Here is a 19,361-nt window from a genome sequence, read left to right as displayed (position 1 = left end):
AAAAAGAAGTATGTATCTTTGAAAACAAAAAATTAGATAGCATCTGAGAAAAGAAATTGCTTACTGAAATATTGCTTTATTTGTGCTGTAAATGAGTCGGTGTTTATACATATTTGTTAAAACTAAGAAGCATGCCTATAATATAATATTATTGTTTGCAAAGCTGAAAACTAAACCATTTAAATCTTTATACTGTTTTTTATAGGGAAATGGAAAAGTTTATGTGATGCTTGCAAAACCTTTGGATCCCAATGCAAGAATAAAAATTACATTAGAAGCTAAAGGTGCCAGAGAAGTTCCTGTGAAAAAAAGAAATCCATACACCCTTGTATTTGTCATTCCAGGTATATATTTTTACTTATCTAATTTTGAAAGAATGTATAAAGAAAATTCCTGGAAAAAAACTAATTTGTAGTTCACGTTTACATTCTAAATTTGTATAAACTCGGTAAGAAAACATAGTATATTTGTTGCTTTAAAATTATCGTATCTCTTGCATGCCTTTTGTGTATATGGATAATGAAAATCATAAAATTTAGTATTAGATGAAATATTTAAAGACAATGAGGTATTCTGATTTTTTTTTTAAAATTTCTATTTTATATCCATTACTGGTATTATGTGGAATAAAAAAAATTGAAGCATTCATACTGTTATAAATTTTGAAATTTTCTCTGTTACTGGACCTTTTAGGTTAATTGTCGTTCTCGGATTTTTTTTTTCAATTTCATTATTATGGTATTTGAGATAATAGCATAATTATTAACAATTTTTATTGTTATATTTACTCTAATGAAAGGTTTTTTTTTATTTCCTCCTTTGCTTATTCCATTGCTCAAATGATTTTGCTAGAGCATATGATTTATTTTTTTTAAACATGCAACTGTTTAAAAGTTAGCTATGTCACAATTAAAAGGAGGGTGTGAGGGTCTCAAATTCTTAATCTAAAAAAATCATTCATTATAATTTATTTGTTAACCTGAATAATCTATCTTATTTTTGTCTGGATTACTTGAACTGCTGCATGTCATACATTCCATTTTATAGAATTTCACTCAAAAGATTTTGTTCTAAAAAATGTTCTAAAAAATTCCTATTTTTCCTTCTATCTCTTTTGTTGTGTTATTACTAGTGTTTTTTTTTTTTTTTTGTCTTCTTTCATATGACGATTGTTGCATCACACGTTTTAAAAGAGAATATGTCTGGATGAAACATTCTTTTAAAATTTCATAAAACATTTTACTATTAATTTTCAAATACTTAAAATTCTGTTAATGGGCTGCTGAATTTATACAGCAATCTGTATATCAATGCCATATAAATTTGTAAAAATACACTATTTATTTGCACTTTTTTTGTACTGTTTTGACATGTTTACCTTATGCTGCCCATTTTTCTTTCCATAGATGATTGCATTCATGTGCAGAATATGGTGAATGTTCATATCTGGTGTGGCGAAGATTTGTTAGGTGTTAGTTCAGTGAAATGTGCCTCAAAACTTGGAGAGCTCTACTCATTGTTGTCTTCTGTTCCATCTCCTTATGAATTTTTGTGCAGTACCCTTGGTGTTGGATCTTTGCATGAAGTGGATTTTCAATTAGCATCCATTTTCAGGAAGAACTTGCCTAAATCTGGATTTAACTTACTTGAACAAAATGAAAAACTAGACAAATCAGCAAGTAAGATTTTAATTTTTTGCAGTATAATTACTTTGAGGGGAAAAAAATATATATAATTCTAAATAATTTTTATGTGTGCTGCATTTTACCCCCATTAAGATTTCATATCAACTGATTGTTAGAATTAACTGGTTTGAAGACTATATGTGAAGTATCTTGTTAGAATTAGCTGATTTGAAGACTATGTAAAGTATCTACAGAGATATTAAAGGAACAATTAGAATTGTTTCGTTATTTTTCAACATATATACATGCCTTAACTTATAAAAAAAAAAGTGTTATTGAACAGTGATCTGGTATTTATTGCTCTAAAGGTCTTCCTTTAAGGTTCTGAAATTTTGATAAAAACTGTAAAATACTAAGACATGATAAACTTTCCATTAGTTCAACAATGTATGCTTGAAAGCTGTGGATAAAACTATTGTACTTTGGAATTTACACACTTAGTAGAGAGTATTAGATAGTATGGAAGCAAAATAATTAGGTTAATTTAATTTTATCTGTCCATTTTATGGATACAATTTTTATAAATGAATGTTAAAAATTTAAAGAGTTCAGTATTCTTTTCACTCACAATTTAAATTCAGATATATTAATAATTCTTATGTTCTAAACACTTTCAAGAATTTTTTGTTTTTGTTTTATTTTTACCATCAGAATAGACCCCATTTTACATCACATGTCAGCATTATTTTGATGTAGGAAAAGTAATGAAAATGGTTAATGTGTCTGTATATTTTTGCTTATACGAAAAACTGATTTATCTTTATCAACGTATCAGTTTTTGAGATATGAAATTGTCATTTATAGATCCTTATTCTTCATCTTTTTATATGTGCAAATTTATTTTTCCTACCAGGCAAAGAGGAATTTCCTACATTGCTGCATTTTGCAGCACGTTATGGTCTTTTCCATTTGGTTAAAGAATTGTTAGACTCTCCAGGTGCAAAGACTGCAACTGCATTGAAAAATTATAGAGGACTGACACCTGCACAAATGGCTAACCATGAAGGTCACAACAAGGTTGCTGCTCTTTTGGATGACTTCTTAGTAAGTAAATTTACTATGATGTATTAAACTTAAAATGAGTTTATCTGAAAGTTTCCTGTAACTATATTATAATGTTAAAAATTAATTTGTTTTTCTCATTAACGTTTGGGTTACAAAATTAAAGGTGCTGATAAGCTAAGGAATATTTCACTAAAGCTGCTCAGAAAATAAGAATAGAATGTTTTTTTTTTTTTTTTTTTTTTTGTCTTAGTACTGTACTAGGATAAAAGTCCCTACAGTTACAATAAAAAAAACCTATAAACTACAATAAATACTTTCTATACTATCTGCATTGAATTGTTATTTGTTGAACAATCCTTATAGATGTTGAGAATTTGTTGAATAGATGTTGAGCATTTATTTATTAATTTGGCTTGTTGGATTGGGTAATTAAACATATCTGAAATTTATAATACAGTTTTGGATTTATTTTTGACTTTTCTCTGTTTCAGAGAGTTCCTGTGCAATACAAATTTGAGTTAGAAAAGCCAGTTCCATGTAACCAAATTTTTGGTGAGTTGCAATACCTGTTAATTATTTCAAATCTGTATTCAGTTCTAGTTTGTATTCATAGTATTCAAAATTCTGTTATATCAAGTGCAATCATCTCTTGAATTGTAGAAGCTGAATCGAAGAAAAGTAATCCTATTGATTACTATGACATTCCAGCTCAACCGATTCCTGTGCTGCATTTGCCAGCTAATCATGTGGTTGGAAATGCAGCATATGAAAGAGAATCTGATTACATGAAAATGAAAGGTGCTCAGAAAGGTAAGTTTTCCTCTGTATTATATTTAAATGATTCAAATAAATTAATTTAAATTACATAATTTCCTTTTTTTTTTTTTCTAATGGTAGATTTTCTTTTTCTAGAAAACATTGAGCCATGTCAGAATGTTTTTTTAGATGAGCATTTGGATAGTATGAAAACTGTGAACAGTCCAGGTGTGTGTGTGTATTTTTTTTTTTTATATAAGTAACTTGATTCCTCTAATATATGCAAAAATGAAATTTTGTAATTTATTTTTTTCACTTTTTTCTCTTTTTATAGACTTTTAAAATTCCCAAATTTATGTATTTTCAGAGATTATTAGTCAGTCAATGAATTTTAATTAAATTTTGAATTGATGTGAGAGGCGATTATCTAATATGAATTTTATAAAATCCTTTCAAAAATTAAGAAAAAGAATTTTAAAAAATCTGGAATTCAAAAGTTAATACTTGAAAATGATTATTTTATAATTAAAGTAATAAATTGTAAATGCTTTTTTAAAGGAGTAATACTAAGTAATTTTTATTAAAAACTTGGTAATTAAAACAAAAATATAAAAGAATGAGACTTATAGAAATAGTTTTACGTGAATTATGATCTCATTCAAAATATATTTTAATTTTTAATTAAAACGTTTATAAATCTTTTTTTTAAACATTCATTGTGTCCAGATTTCTGTATTGTATTGTTAGTACCATATGCTTTTTACAATTTTTGACTTATGGAACTTTCGGTTTCTTTTTACAATTTTTGGAATATAGGTTACTTCTATAGAGAAATTTTCTACTTTTACTAATACTCTTTACTTTAAACTTAACTTTCGGTTTATTAAAAATTCGGTTTATAAAAGTGTATTTTCAAAATTCATTTTTAATGTAAACTGTCATCTTTAAATCTATTATGCATTAAGTGCTTAATTTTGTTCACTTTAATTTTCATTGTGCTATTGAACTGTCTTTACAAATTTTATGTTTGATTCTTATGTAATTTTAATTTTGCTTATTAATTTTTTTTGTTAATTTTATTTTAGAAAAAGCAAAGCTAAGTCTGTTAGAAAGTCAAGCTAAATTAATTGAAATAATGGAGGCTTATAAAAAAGGAGCATCCTTAACAGATGTCGAAAGAATGCATAATGAATGGAAGCAATATTATGAAGTGTCTGATTTGGAAGCTAAGGTATGTTTTATGTTGTTGTAAGCAGTTTTATTTTTGGGTGTCTCAAATATTTCTCTAAATTTAATTAAGAGTTCTCAGATATGATATATATCTATATTCATTACAGTATTTTTGAAGCTGTATCACTGTCTTGTTTTTAGTATCCACCATATTATAGATCTTTGAATTGAAGTGATAGCTATTTATAAAAATAAATTTAAAAAAAAAACCTTTGACAAGCGATCATGTATTTCAAGGGATGAAAGAATAATGAAAACTATTAACTTTTCAAGCGAAATTGGTTTATACTTATGTTACAAGGAAATATTCATTTAATCTGCACAGTTACAGTATAGGAGTTTCCTGAGATTTCTAACAACTTATTTTATGGTTCATCTCTAATCTCATTAGTTCTTATTATAATATCATATAATATAAATTGATGGTTCATTGAGGCTTTAAACACTTCCTTATTTTTTCATAAAAAAAGATGTTTGTATATAAATCAATAAAAAAAAATATAATTTGTGCTGCCTACTAAAGTTTTTTAGTTGTTTGGAAATATGTCTTTAATGATAGTTTCATAAGGCTATAGTTCACATCAAAATGACTAAAAATATAATTTCAAATGTAACTACTAGTCCTGATATGTCTTATGATTAAATAACAAAGAATTTCTTATATGTTTTTAAAAAATTATCCATACATTTTATATTGATCTTCCAGTGCATTTAAATAGATGATATTAAAGTGCTTATGGATGTCATGATGGAATTAAGGCATTTTTAAATAAAATTTCATTGCAAGTTATAATAAAGATAAAAAAAAAAATGTTTGCATAATTTTATCGACTACTTTTAAAGGCTAGAAAAGGTTTTTAAGTTTATTTTCAAATGTTAATATCGGTTTTGTATTTTTGAATTGAATAATAATAAAAAAAAAGGGCTATATATTTTGATTTTTAATACATTTATGTAATATTATTTTTTACTAAAAATTCTGGAAAATTTGTTAGTATTGATTGACATTTTAAGAAATTTAAATACATTAGAAAACTATTTTTTTCCTTCTTAGAGTACTTTAGATGGTTTAAGGAATCTCTATGCTAAAGCTCAGAAAGCAAAGCTCAACAAGAAACATTCATCTAGTTTTTCTGAACTTAGACAATTTTTAAATTCTAAACTCAGAAGAAAAGAGAGTATTGATTCCAAGGTAAGAAAAATAATTTTTACTTCTTGTATTATATACTGTTTAGCTAAACATTCAAAATGATTTCATGTGTTAAATGAATATCTTTTGAAACCATTAATTTTATTAAATCTTATATAATCAGTTATTTCCTGAATTGTGATTTTAAATCTGCTTTTTTTTTCAAGTTATAAACATAAATTGAATATTTAATTACATGAATCTGTTACTTTCTTTTAACACATGAACTATAAAAAATGGTTGCTGTTTTTTTTTTTTTTTTTAAAGGGATGGTGGTGTGGTCAGCTTTTAATGTTGCGATTACTCTTATTATGAAATTGTTACTCTTGGTAACAGCAATATTTCTGCATGAAGTTTTATAGATTGTGTAAAATGCACAAATTTTTGTGTTAAAACTTTTATTTTCCAACGCCCTTGTTCAGCAAACTCTTATATTTCTGTCTGCAGATTTTGGAAACATAATGTGACAGTTTTGCTGTTAACTGTTACATTTCTGATGCATATTGATTTAAAGTCTATGCAAATGCATTTTAAATTTCAGCTCAAGGATAAATTATTAAAGATTCTTGGAAGAAACAGTTACTAAATATGAATGAACTTTTAAATATACATTGTAGTGAATATGTGAATTCATTTAACTGGCATTCTTGGTATAATGCAGATGTTTAATTATTTGTAATAAGCTTCATTTCTATTAATTTGTACAGTAATTTGATTTATTGTGTTTTGAGTAGTTTTTGTATATTTGTAGGGCAGCATGAGCAGAAGAAGTTCAAAAGATTCCAATTGTTCAGAAAAAATTAATGCTGAATCAGATCCTGTAAGACCTGTCAGTACTTTAAGTGTGCTTTCAAATACTAGCAGCTCAAGTAAGCTATATAATTTAAATCATTATATGAAAAAGTATTTACATTTTCTGAAAAATAAAGCTTTTGTAATTTGATTTACACATTTTACTTTGCAGGTGGTTCATCATTTGATAGACTGAGTACTGTAAGTGCAGGTTCGGATAGCGGCCATCATTCTGATTTTGGTGATGACAGAAACAACAAATTTAAAGTATGTATGAATTTAAAGACAACTTGAATGCACATTATACTTTTTTGTGTTCTATCTGATTTATATTGATATGATATATATATATATTTCATTCATGACTGTTCTTTAAATATTTTATGTACCGAACAACATGCTGTTATTGATATTATTCATGAGAGCTGCTTATTTAATATATATTGATATCTAAGAAAGTAAAGCTGTATTGTTACAAAAAAAAAATGAAACCATATAACTTCTACATTATTAGACTATAGATATTTATTGTCAAGTATTATCGACTCACAGTTTCTCTCTATATATAATATGCACATACAGTGTATTCACTCTAATCATGGACCAATAGCTATGCTCTTGGATTGTTTTTCCATTTGGAAGTATTCCTAAATGTAGCAAGGAGTTATTTGTTATTTGATTCAATGTATCTTTTGAAAAAAGTATGATGTTTGAAAGTTTTAACTCCCTAACCCTGTTAATTAAATGTTGTTGACACACTAGTATTAAAAAAAAATTACACTTTAGAGATTAATAGTGAGCAAATTTAGAAGTTTTGAATATCTGTGACTCATAAAGCTTAATAGTTGTGCCTCAGGTAGATCATCAGCAATGAAGGTGCAATATTTCCTTGGAGCGACTATTGGCTAAAATAATTCAAAGCGTCATAACTTGGTGAATTATGATCACAGAAGAGTGAAATTTTTCTAGTTCAATATGTTAAAATATCAAAAAGAGGAATGAAGTATTGCATAAAATAAATATTTTATAAGTTTAAATGTTCTCCGATTCGAGGGTATTATACAATGAGAAAGTGCTAGAATAGTAAAAAAATCGGACGTTATTCACGAATCACGTCTCTGACCTACTTAAGTTTAAAACACATTTTGGGAATTCTGTCTTTGCACATGAATAACTCAAACTGTTGAGTGAGATAGATGAAATTTGGTATATGGCCTCTACTCCAAATTTGCAGATTTCTGTTAAATTTTGAACCAAACCCATTTGGAGAAAGTGTGTCCATCCGACCCCTGGAATAAGAATTAACACGATAAATACAAAATAAAGAGAGCTAGATAGATAAAATTTGGTACACATATTGAACATCTAAAATATAGATACTATCAAATTTGGAGCCCAATCGTCAAGGAGATTGATTGTTTGTCAGTCTGTGCTTTCATAAGCATGTAAACACATTGACTTAAATATGTGAAATTTGGTATGTAATTTTGTGGCTACAGTTGTAGTTCTGTGTCAAACTTTGATTTTAATTGGGCTGAAAAAATGGTTTCAAAATAATACACATTAGGTTTTTTTGGTACTTGTGCATTAACTGCATCCCAGGTATTGATTGCCAAAGATTACATGATAATAGTCTCTAACTTCTGTTTATCAATGGTATAATAATAAATGCTCTACATTTACTCGAAAATATGCAAGCTGTGGGGAGACCACTTGTTAGAGCATTCCACTATTTCACTGAAAACCTTGCTAAATTTAACTATGCTTCACCTTTTTTTAAATAGTGAAACTGTTTAAGATATTAATTCATAAGAGTTAAGAAAATATTTTTCTGGGTGCTTGTCTCAACAAAAAATATTTTAAGTCAATAAATAACTTTTTTATAAAGTCAAAGATAAGTATTTATTAATGGGAGGCACTGTTCATAAATTTTACACCTGAATTAGAATTTTTAATAAAAATGCCAGGTTCACAACTCTTAAAAACTAAATTATAATTTCAGTGATGCATCTTTTTACTAATGCTGTATGTTTTGTGAATCTAATGCCACTTCTGCTAGATTTAGCAAAACAAGTGTTGGTTCATACAACACAAAAAATTTTATGATTCTTTGCTTTATATAAAAAAAATTTGCCAGCTGGAAGGACATGCCAATTTCTAATAATTTCGAAATGAGTCTTCAGATCATGATTAGCACAGGCACCTTGTATAATTTAGAATGCATAAATACGCTTACAGATATAATATAGAATCCAATTATTTGATTTTTCTCATATTTAACTGATGTTCAGGAAGGTTGGCCAAACCCCCCCCCCCCCCCCCCCCCACCGCCGCACACATCCTTTAAATCTAAACTTTAGTAATATTGCTGTATATTCTGTAGATATGAAGTGTGCAATATTAATTATAGTTCTACTAATTTATTTTTATTCAGCTTTTGTTTTAAGTTCATTTTTCCATTTCTGATTCTATTTTTTAAGTGTGAAATAATTTCCAACTTTATTATTGTAAAAATTTTAAATGTGCTATTTAGGAAAAATTTGAATCTCGTTACCAACAGCAGAAACCTCCAAATGGATTGAGTAATTCTTCCAATTTACATAAAACCATGCAAAGCCTGACACTGAATAGTAAGCCTCCTGCCCCACCGCCTCGGCCAGTAAAATCCCCTGTTCATCATCGAAGCTTAGAAGATTGCAAGCAACCTGAAATTCCCCAATATGCAGTTTCCAGGAAAATGAAAATGCCTTCTTTTGAGGAAACTCTTAAAATGATGGATTATTCCATTCCTAACTCCAAAAGTTCGACTCTTACTAACGACTTCCGATCTGATAGAAAAGGATCTGTATCTAGTTCAGGTAAGAATAAGTTGTATTTAAAGTTTTTTTTTTGAAGAAATTTAATAAAGTGATTCTGGAGTTTCTATTAGTAATAGTATATATATCATGATACGAGTGTTGTAGTTGTTCAAATTTGTTAAATATTTATATGCTATAAACTTTAGAATATCTGTTGTATTCTAATTTACTAATTTTTTTGATTTGATAGATTTTATTATTATTAAACTAAATGAAAATGTTTGTGAATTTTGGTTTAATCTATTGCTATAAGATATTTGAATGTAATTTTTATTATTAAAATCTGGGAATCAATACCATTACATTATAGTTAATAACTATAATCATCATAGAAAATTATCTGAACTTATAATATTTATTTTATAATATTTAATCTGTCTTCCCCCCCCCCCTTTATATCTAGCATATTTTCATTGAATTAATCAAATTTATTTTTACTTACCTGAAATTTAGTAATTTCTGTAAAAGGATTTAATATCAGCATTGAATATTCATTATTAATGTTTAAATAACTTTAGTTATTTGTAATTTGTAATTCACTGAAATAATATACTTATTTACTTCAATGGAATCATTATTAAAGTAATGAATTTTCTTTTATTCTTTTCCCCTAGATTTCTGTTCCTTTGATGATCCTTGTGCAGACTATGATCGTCCACCTCCTCCAAGACCTAGCAATTCTGCAAAAACTCCAACAAAAGACTTTTTCCTGAAACCTACAGCATTTCCATTTAATGATCCTAGAACAGACTATGACCTTGTTCCTCCTCCCCTTCCATTATCAGCCCCACCACAGAAGCAAGACTCAACCTTTTGTGAGGAAGACCAATCCTATGACATTCCGCCATCCATACCTCATCCAGTGCAACAACGATCTAATAGTGTATCTTCTGACTATGATTTTCCAAAGACTATACTCATGGATAATACAGATTCCTTACCTGCTTGTACATGTCAGGTGGCTTCCAATAAAAACAATTTCGGTTCTGTGAAAAGTTGCTGTGTTGGCAATAAACTGTCATCTCTGAAAAACATAGACAACTTACCATCGGTGCCAAACTTTGATCTTACTTCCTGCAAAGAAAAGAAAAATAATATAGCCAATGAAGTTCGTGCAATTCACAATCAGTATTCCAACATTTTCTTGAGCTTGCCCAAAGACAATAATGGATGTGAAGATGACGTGCCAGATGAAATGGCACCACCACCACCAATCATTGAAGAAGAATCTCCTGAAGAACATTACAAAATGGTTGGTGCTCCAATTCCTGTACCTGGTGTTTATAAATTTTCATAAATTATTTTTAAAAATTCATATGCATATACCAAAGAAGTTATTTACTAGAGCTTATCATAGTTTATGCATTTGTCTTTTGTCTGTCTATATGTTATCATTCAGTTACAGAAATATTATCAAAGCCTTCAGAATTTTGTATATTTTATGAAACTGAACAATCCTACAATGATATGAACATCTCTTAATTTGCTTCGTTTTTAAATGAAAATAATTTTTTAATGTGCCTTAAGACCTTAATGTGCCTTAGTGTTATTTCTGTATTCTCAATTATGTTTGTAGAAAACCAATTCGCTTTGCTTTTCTGTAAATGAAAACAGAATGAAGGTTTATTGCACTTAGTTTATGTTAATCAAGAACATCCTTATTAGTGTCAGATTTCTTGTTTTATTATGTTTGAATCAATAGATAATAATTGTTTGCTATTGATTTTAGACATGCTAATAACCAGGTTTTAAGACAAACTTGCATTTTAAGCAGGTCTAAAAATCTTGTTTGTTCTTTTTATTCAGAGAAATTGAAAGTGCAGTGAAATTTTTGCTTCTATTAGGATATTATGTTAAATGTTTATTTGATCTCATTAGTTAATTAATTTGTTTTGTTATTTTCAAGTTACAGCAGTTACAATTTTGTGGATTTTGCATTTTTTTAGCTGTGCTTGGTAGTGTATAGAAGATTATACTTTTCTGTGAAAAGTGTCGTTTAAAATGTTTATTTGAACTTATTTTCTTAAATACTAGTACTAGTGATTTTCATTCATTTTACTTGATGCAACTACTGTATCAAAATTTTCCTTTTACCCTAACTTTAATGAAATAAAGAAATATTACTTTTGTGAATTGTTTTTAAAATTCTTATTGTGTCGTCATCATTCATTTATAATAATATTGTTCCTGTTTAGTATTTATATAATATAGTCACTTACATATTCTACACCATGACAAATGCTATTTAGGCAAAGTATGGAAAAAAGCTTGCACAAAGTGCATGTGCATAATATAATATAGCCAATACTTAAAAGTTTTTTAATAATGCATACAATTTATTTAGGAACACTATGAGCTATTTTTCATGAATTCTGTTAGTTATTTAGGGATTTCATGAGAAATTGCTGGAATTCATGAACAATTATGGTTGTATATTTTTAAAAACTATTAAAGACTATTAATTAGTTTGTCAGTGATATGTGTTATTATTTTTTTTTATTGGATCTGAGGAATAATAGTGTAAACTGACTGGTAAGAGTGAAAATCAAAATCTGGGGAAATATCATTATAAGAACATAATTATGCTCTTAATTTTATTTTCTAATGAATTGCACATTGTCTTTCACGATACTCTAATTTAACTCTTATTCCTCTTGCAAATTGTGCAGATAGTAAAAACTCTCTTTTTTTGTTCTTTAGCTTTCAATGAAGAAAATCATACATTTGAAGATTTGATGAAACAGTGAAAACGATACAAATTTCTTTGCAGCTCTAAGCTATTGAAAGTTAAGCAAAATACATTTTTACAACATCAGAATTTTTTTAGGAAAAAAAAGGCAGAGTAGTTACTTTTGATGGAATATTTATTTTTTTAGAAAAAAATATTGAAAGATGGATACAATGTCATTAAAATGACTTATATATATACTTATAAAATATTTAATAAAAAATAATTTGGAGTTTCTTGCATTACATCGAAAATAAACTTTTTGGGGAGGGAATTCAAAATGACATTTCGTTTTAAAATCTTACTAATAGGTGGTTTATGCTAACAGAAATCTTTTGAGAATCCTTATTAATGATAAAAAAAAAGCTAAAAAGAAGGAATGATATCAATTTAGTGATTTATGAATCAAATTATCATATATGTAATGATATTTCTTAATTTAATTTAAATTTTAATTAATTTCTTATTTTTGCCCATGCAACTATTCTAAATTTTTTTCTTATTTCTTGAACCAAATTTCGTTTTTTATTTAATTATTTGTAACATGCCATTTAAAAAGTTGATGGTCACGATTCTCACGCTCCAAGCAAAAGAATAAAAATCCCTAATACCCACACATTTTTTTCAAAGATATTAAAGATTATGTTCCTTAAATCAACACATGTCAAAAAAATCCTTTATAGAATCTCTCAGAAAAAACACTAAGGAAAAAATTTCCCATTCTTTCCTCTAGTATGAACAGACATATTCGCTTTTTATTCTCCGCTTGCAAATTATGGCTTTCCGTGGAAATATTTTAAGTATGTATTAAGTCTTAAATTAATATTAACCTAATATAAAGTTAAACTCTTAAGGGCATCAAAAAGAAAATATTAAGTAGACCCTTATTAGAATTTTTTATGTACTATCTCAAAATTCCTTTGTCATTTTCTGTTATAAACTTTTCATGTTATGAGGCTTGGTGATGGCGGTAACTTTATGTTAACCTGGCATAGATCTGTGGCTGTAAATTTCAAATTAGAAAAAATCTTGGCTGGGATTTTATTACTTTAGTCGGTTTATTTAGTGTTCAATATGATAGTCCCATAATATTCTCCTTCCATAGGTACGTTTTTCTAGTAAATGGTAAAAAATGACGTGAAATTAGACATTTTTCGAAGATTACTCGAAAACTGAATATTCATTGTTAAAAATGGTTTGCATAAATGTTATAGACAACTTCATTCCATTCGATATCGAAAATAATAAAATTGATTTTTATCAATTAATATTTTACTATCGATTTATCCGAAGTTAAATGTTAACTGAAGCCCAAGAAAGATACCGAGTATTAAAAAGTTTTGAAACAACGCTTTCATCTTATAATCTTTACTAATATTAATAGTCTATTTTTTGCTGTAATTGTTACTATGGAGTCTTGTTGACTAGAATCGGCATCCTTATATAGAGAAAACAATTCGATGCCATATATGCTATTCTAACTGAAAAATTGACATCTAGTATTACTTAAGTTAGATTGTCACAATCTTTTAGTCGATGGAATAATTGTTTCCGCCCTTAAAAAACTGATTAATCAAAGAAGTTAAAGATTAGAAATAATTTATGCTGATGAAAGAATTTTGTCATTTGCATCCTATCTGTAAATACTAATGGAAGCAATTTCGATAGAAAGTCTTATATTTATAATGCTCATTCTAGAATTTTTTTTTTTTTTGACAGATTCCTTCAATACTCTTGATTACACATTAAGTGTTGTGCCACTTTGTAAGGTCGAAAAGTAAATAAATAAAAAAATAGCATATGTGACCCCCAATGTATGAAACACCGGCATTCTATAAAGTGCGCTGGTGATTTTCATGCTACAGGTACCGTTCCAACTCTGTTTATTGTTTCTTGCTATGAAGAACACATTACAATAAAAAAAATTAATGTTACCATTTGAAGATTTAGAAATTTTGTCACTGTAACCGTAACTATTAAAGTTTAATTGTTGTTTTTCATATGATTATTGAGCGCCATTCTTCAAAATACCTCTAACCAAAATTTTATTCCGTTCCTCTGAACCGTATGATAGTTACGGTCTCATATAGCGGGATAGTTTTTTTTTTATAATCACTTTGTATTTCATACTTGTCATTTGGCATTTTATAAAATGCCTAGGTATTCTATCGAATGTCGGATTTCAAACTTTGCCCATGACATGTATACAAATTGAAAAGAGTCAAACGAGAATAGAGTGGTGCTGAGCTCCCTTGTATAGCATATTTATGGAGTCTGTGATCACCTGAGTTTCATTCTAAGAAGGTCAATCGTATAAGACTACCATGGGGCAGTAAAAAGAGAACTGATAAACCTTCAAATATCTTACGAGAAAATGCTTCTCGATATATGTGTCTTCACTTTTTATTTTAAAATGCATTTTAACACTTCATTTTATAACTGACGCTCCTATAGAATATTAGAAATATCACTGCTGGCTTTTTGGTATGTATCGCCATTAAAAGAAAAATGCAATTATGTTTATATAAAAACACAAAACTAAGAAAAAAATGTTATATATTATCAGACCAGTTTTACCTTCTTATCCATAATGCTTTCACGTCATTTATAACATTTTATTGGTCCCATCTGATTAAATTTAAGTGATTTCCTGCAGCTTGTGTTCCTCCAGCTTACACAAGTATTCCTCTGATCTCTTGAAAAATGTTTAAGCAAAGTTATACTGCAATCACAAAACTTTTAATAGACACAACTCTTTTCATAGACTTTTAATATGTGTTAAATGATTTATTGAACAATGTAATATAGTGTTTAAAGTTTAAAAAATATTTCATTATAGAAATAATGTATCATGTACTCAACTCAATTTAAATCCGGATGGATAACAATTAATGATCATTAGGATAAAAGTCAAAGTTAAATGAGGAGAATGAATTCAACTAGTAAGAAATTATATAAAAAAAATAATTCCAATGGTGTATTTTGGTAAGCACTCGTTTTTTTTTTTTTTTTTTTTTTGCTGTATAAATTTTATTTACAGAATATTTTAGTGCTGCCATCTATGAAGAATATTTGCCACTTTTTAATTCTGAAGAAAATTAATTTTTTTAATATTACTTTTTAAATTTTTTATTTGCGAGCTTAGCTATGTATGAATTAAAGAAGTAAACAGAAAAAATGAAATGTTCAAAATATAATCAATTATAAAAACATTTATTCTTTCCTTATGCACAACTGCACATTACCCCCCGGAATAGCTGTCTGTGTTTAATGCTCTCTGACAGATTAGCTCAAAATGAAACGGAAACTGATGATAGGCACCTGCAGTTTTAAATTCAGTTTAAAATGACATTGCATGGCTTTTAATTTTATTTCATTCTCTCCTCCCAACAATATTTTAATCACATTAACCACTAAATCCTCATCTCCATGATAGAAAATTAAGAATCTTTTATACCGTTTAAACCATCACACCTTTTCATTTGTCAGATAAGCTAGAATATTATGAATAGAATGAAATTTCCTCTTAGATATATAATGATTGATTTCTCAAATTAAATTTTTTTTTTTTGACATCTACAAAATTATGTCTGGCGTAGCAACCAGGGAACATGGGGGGAAAGATAATAGGAATTCTATGGTTGCCACTTTTAAGGGACATCAGAAAAATAAAACATTGAAATTAAGAAAGTTTCTACACTTAAATATGATGAGGGGCAAAGGAATGAAATCATGTCCTGCCCTGGCATTGTTTACCTCACCCTCAAAGACGTGAGCTAAACCAATGATGAAGGTTAAGGGCGGAAAAATCCCATTATGCCCCGGGTGTAATTTTTGCTATTGAACAAAGCACAATTCTGTATCTAAAATTCGGCAGAATGTTAGTCTTCAAAGTACATGAAACAAAATCGATTATGGCCTCGATAATTTTTTTTTAATTTAATAATTTCACTAACAAACTATAAGAACAGATGCATCGTAGAGAGACTGAATAGCATATAAGCATTCCTTATACTTTCCCACCAGATTTTCCGACTTATATCCAAAAGCATTTTGTCTTCATGCCCCCCCCCCCCACACACACATTTTTGCCTCAAAGACTTGCGGCATCTATAAGTCCTTTGTCCCTCCCTTCTATTGGAATTTTATTATACACAAGGCCGGATTATCAATCAAGCAATTACGTAGGGGCCTCTTAACATTTGGAGCTCTGGAATTTCGATAAATTCTTTTGCATATTTTCTGATTATATTAATTTTTTGCTTTCATTTAATTTTTAAGGATCATGCAAACGAATTGAAATCAATTAAATGTTAATTTTTTTCTGATATTCTTAATTATCTTTTACAGTTTTATATTATATTGTTTAAAATTTTTGAAGAAATATATCATTTTATATTTTTAAAAATGTCCATTTCTTTTATTAAATAATATTTACATTGTTCTCAAATGTTTTTTAAAAACTGTTTTTTTTTTTAGTTTGAACCCCTTGATTTTTTAAAAATGCGAAATACTGAAGCCGATTCTCTCGAAAGTACCATATAATTAAATGTTTTATCAGATTATTAGAATATGGTACACAAAATTAATACAAATGATAAGATCAATAAAAAAACATAGTCTTGATGTCCTCTGAAGGTTTAATCCGCCCATAACTATACATAATGATTGTTGGATCTTCTGGAAAGATTCGGAATATAGCAAATATCACATCTGTTTAAATTGAAACGGTTTGAGATTTTTATAATTTGATCAATTTTCAATATTTTTGTGCATACGTTATAAATTAAAGTCAGTTGGTGGAAAATTATAGAAAAAAAAATAAGGGTGAAAAAATAAGACACTACAGACTGTTTTATTTTTTAAGATCTGCACAAAAAGCTCCAAAAATATCTAAGATTTTGGTAACTTTAATTTAAAATATTCAAATGACTCAAACCAACTTGCTGTAGTAATGAAGTAGGAATGTTAAAACCATTTTGTGCTGCCATCTATGAGGAAATTTAACAACAACGAGAACACAGCAAGTACACAAGTTGTCTTGCTGTTTTTTTTTTACCTACACATTTATTTCTTGAACATAATTTAAGGTTAAAAATATTTAGTTCTAATATTAGAAACATTAGCTTTCACTTTTTAAAGGAGTCATATCTGAACATTTCTCTCAGACAGATGTGATAGATATGAACTGATTAGAAAATTTGTTTATCTATTCTGTAGTTAGTGCCAACAGAGAATGACAATTCATGTAAAGCTATCAGCCGTGGCGGTTTTCCAACTAGGCAACTGCCTAGTCTTTGATTACAAAATGACATTGACTTAACTTCTAAATAAATTTGTACTATTCAGATTTTATGAATTTTAAAATGTTTGGAAAAAAATTAACCCTTTTTCAAGAAAAAAAAAATATATATATCGGGATAAACTTAACACGTTATTAAGATAGAAAATATTAGGATAAACTTAACAACTTATCAAATAAGAAAATGTTTAGATAAAATTAACACTTTGAGAAATATAATTGTTCAGGTTAATATCTGATTCATCACATACAATTATTGCAGTGTTATAAATAATATTGCTTATAAACGTAGAGGATGCCCAGTCATGAGTTATAATAATTTACCACTTTCTATGATCGATTGCACCATCGATGAATAGCGTAATAAGACATTTTATGCATCTTAAGGTCATTGAAAGAGTTTTATGAAATTAAATAGCCTTTCGTTTAACAACAGATAGCTTTTGTTTTAACAACTGAGTTTCATTGCAGAGATTTTTAGTCCTTAAATTCTACTAAAATATTAGTTCTTTAGATGTATTAGAATCATTTAGATTCATCTCCATTTAAATAGGTGCCAATATGGCAGTAGTTTTCTTTTCCTTTTCTTTGACACTCATTAATTAGTGAATAATACTTCTATGGTGTTCATTAGGAATTATGATCAAAGTAGCGTGTTAGCTGCAATATTTTCCAAAACATTTTTGTTCCAAAGACTTTTTTTGTCTTTTTTCAAAAACCCGGCGTTTAATTTTCCGACACTTTATAGAAATACAAGAAAATAATTCTTAATATATCACGCAAATGTATATTCGGTGTTAAAATCCAGTGGTATTTTTGGAAATGATTGACTGCAACTTAAAATTGTTGTGAAGAATAGATGACTCTTGCATTGCTTTTGTTTCTGATGGCACTTGTCAGCGAGTTTAAGCCGAAATTTTTGCGTCTCTTGTTTTTCAGTAGCGTCATCTAGGGCCAAGAGTACGACTTAACTACTCACGTATCACAACCCTTTCTACGGTGAGGACTTCATTCATGCATTTCATTCATTCAACCACATATCTTAATTCAGACCTGAACCAGAGGAGAACGATGACTTCTAATCCAGTACCCCCTCGATATGAAGGACTTTGTGACCACGACAGATTTATATGCACGCCAGCCACCACCACCACCACACACGGAGAGTCTGTCGCTGGCGGGTTCGAACTCACAACCCAAGGGATGTGAATCGAACGCCTTACCAACCAGACTCTCCCGGTCTGGATGATTCTTGGAATACGGTTGTAATATCGAGAATTCGTCATCGATTTAACTATGCAATGCACTTCGAATCGTTTTGATTCTGCTGATTATCTTCAAGCAAGAGGCGTTCACCTCTGCTCTTGTGGATTTATGCCGAATGAGCTTCGCTTGTTTTTTCAGTAGCGCCAACTACGGCCAAGAGTACGACTTGGCTACCTCATCTTCACGTTCGCTTGCACAACCCCTTTTTATAGAGGGGCACATTCACACACCTAACAGATAGAACACAGAAGAACAACTATTCCCGAACCCAGGACGCCCAGATCACGGGGAAGGCGCACTACTCCTATGCCAGGACGCCGGCGCTTTGTCAGCGTAAACGAATTAATGGAATAACATAAAGTGCGGTGTTTTCGTACAAAATTTTAGCCATAAACTAAAAATTAATATCTTTTCAATATAAAATTACACAAATAAAATTTTAAAGAAAATTGAATAAATTTAATGCAATGAAAATAAAATAAAATGATTAAATTAAAATAATAGAAAAGAAAAAAATTAAAATGCATAAATTAAATAATATCACTAAATA

The 19,361-nt window shown here is 28.5% G+C and overlaps 1 protein-coding gene across 5 annotated transcripts in view; it reads left to right on the top strand.

Annotated features, from left to right (window-relative positions):
• The window catches only part of LOC129963294 (uncharacterized), a 112,690-nt gene extending 101,064 nt beyond the window's left edge, over positions 1-11,626 (top strand). For 4 of the 5 annotated variants that reach the window (XM_056077597.1, XM_056077606.1, XM_056077579.1 and 1 more), the window contains exons 4-15: positions 206-344; positions 1,407-1,679; positions 2,539-2,729; positions 3,182-3,242; positions 3,351-3,500; positions 3,603-3,674; positions 4,532-4,677; positions 5,731-5,868; positions 6,617-6,734; positions 6,830-6,924; positions 9,191-9,515; positions 10,130-11,625. In XM_056077597.1, the coding sequence (XP_055933572.1) occupies positions 206-344; positions 1,407-1,679; positions 2,539-2,729; positions 3,182-3,242; positions 3,351-3,500; positions 3,603-3,674; positions 4,532-4,677; positions 5,731-5,868; positions 6,617-6,734; positions 6,830-6,924; positions 9,191-9,515; positions 10,130-10,812 (2,391 nt within the window). In that variant the 3' untranslated portion in view covers positions 10,813-11,625. Of the gene's footprint in view, positions 1-205; positions 345-1,406; positions 1,680-2,538; positions 2,730-3,181; positions 3,243-3,350; positions 3,501-3,602; positions 3,675-4,531; positions 4,678-5,730; positions 5,869-6,616; positions 6,735-6,829; positions 6,925-9,190; positions 9,516-10,129 lie in introns of all 5 variants that reach the window. The other variant, XM_056077588.1, reaches the window with a different exon arrangement.
• Positions 11,627-19,361: the final 7,735 nt, after the last annotated feature.

Source organism: Argiope bruennichi, chromosome 1 (genome assembly GCF_947563725.1).
Source record: "Argiope bruennichi chromosome 1, qqArgBrue1.1, whole genome shotgun sequence".
Taxonomy (NCBI): Eukaryota; Metazoa; Arthropoda; class Arachnida; order Araneae; family Araneidae; genus Argiope; species Argiope bruennichi.
Note: the sequence above shows the minus strand (reverse complement) of the source record. Positions and strands in the feature narration are given on the sequence as shown.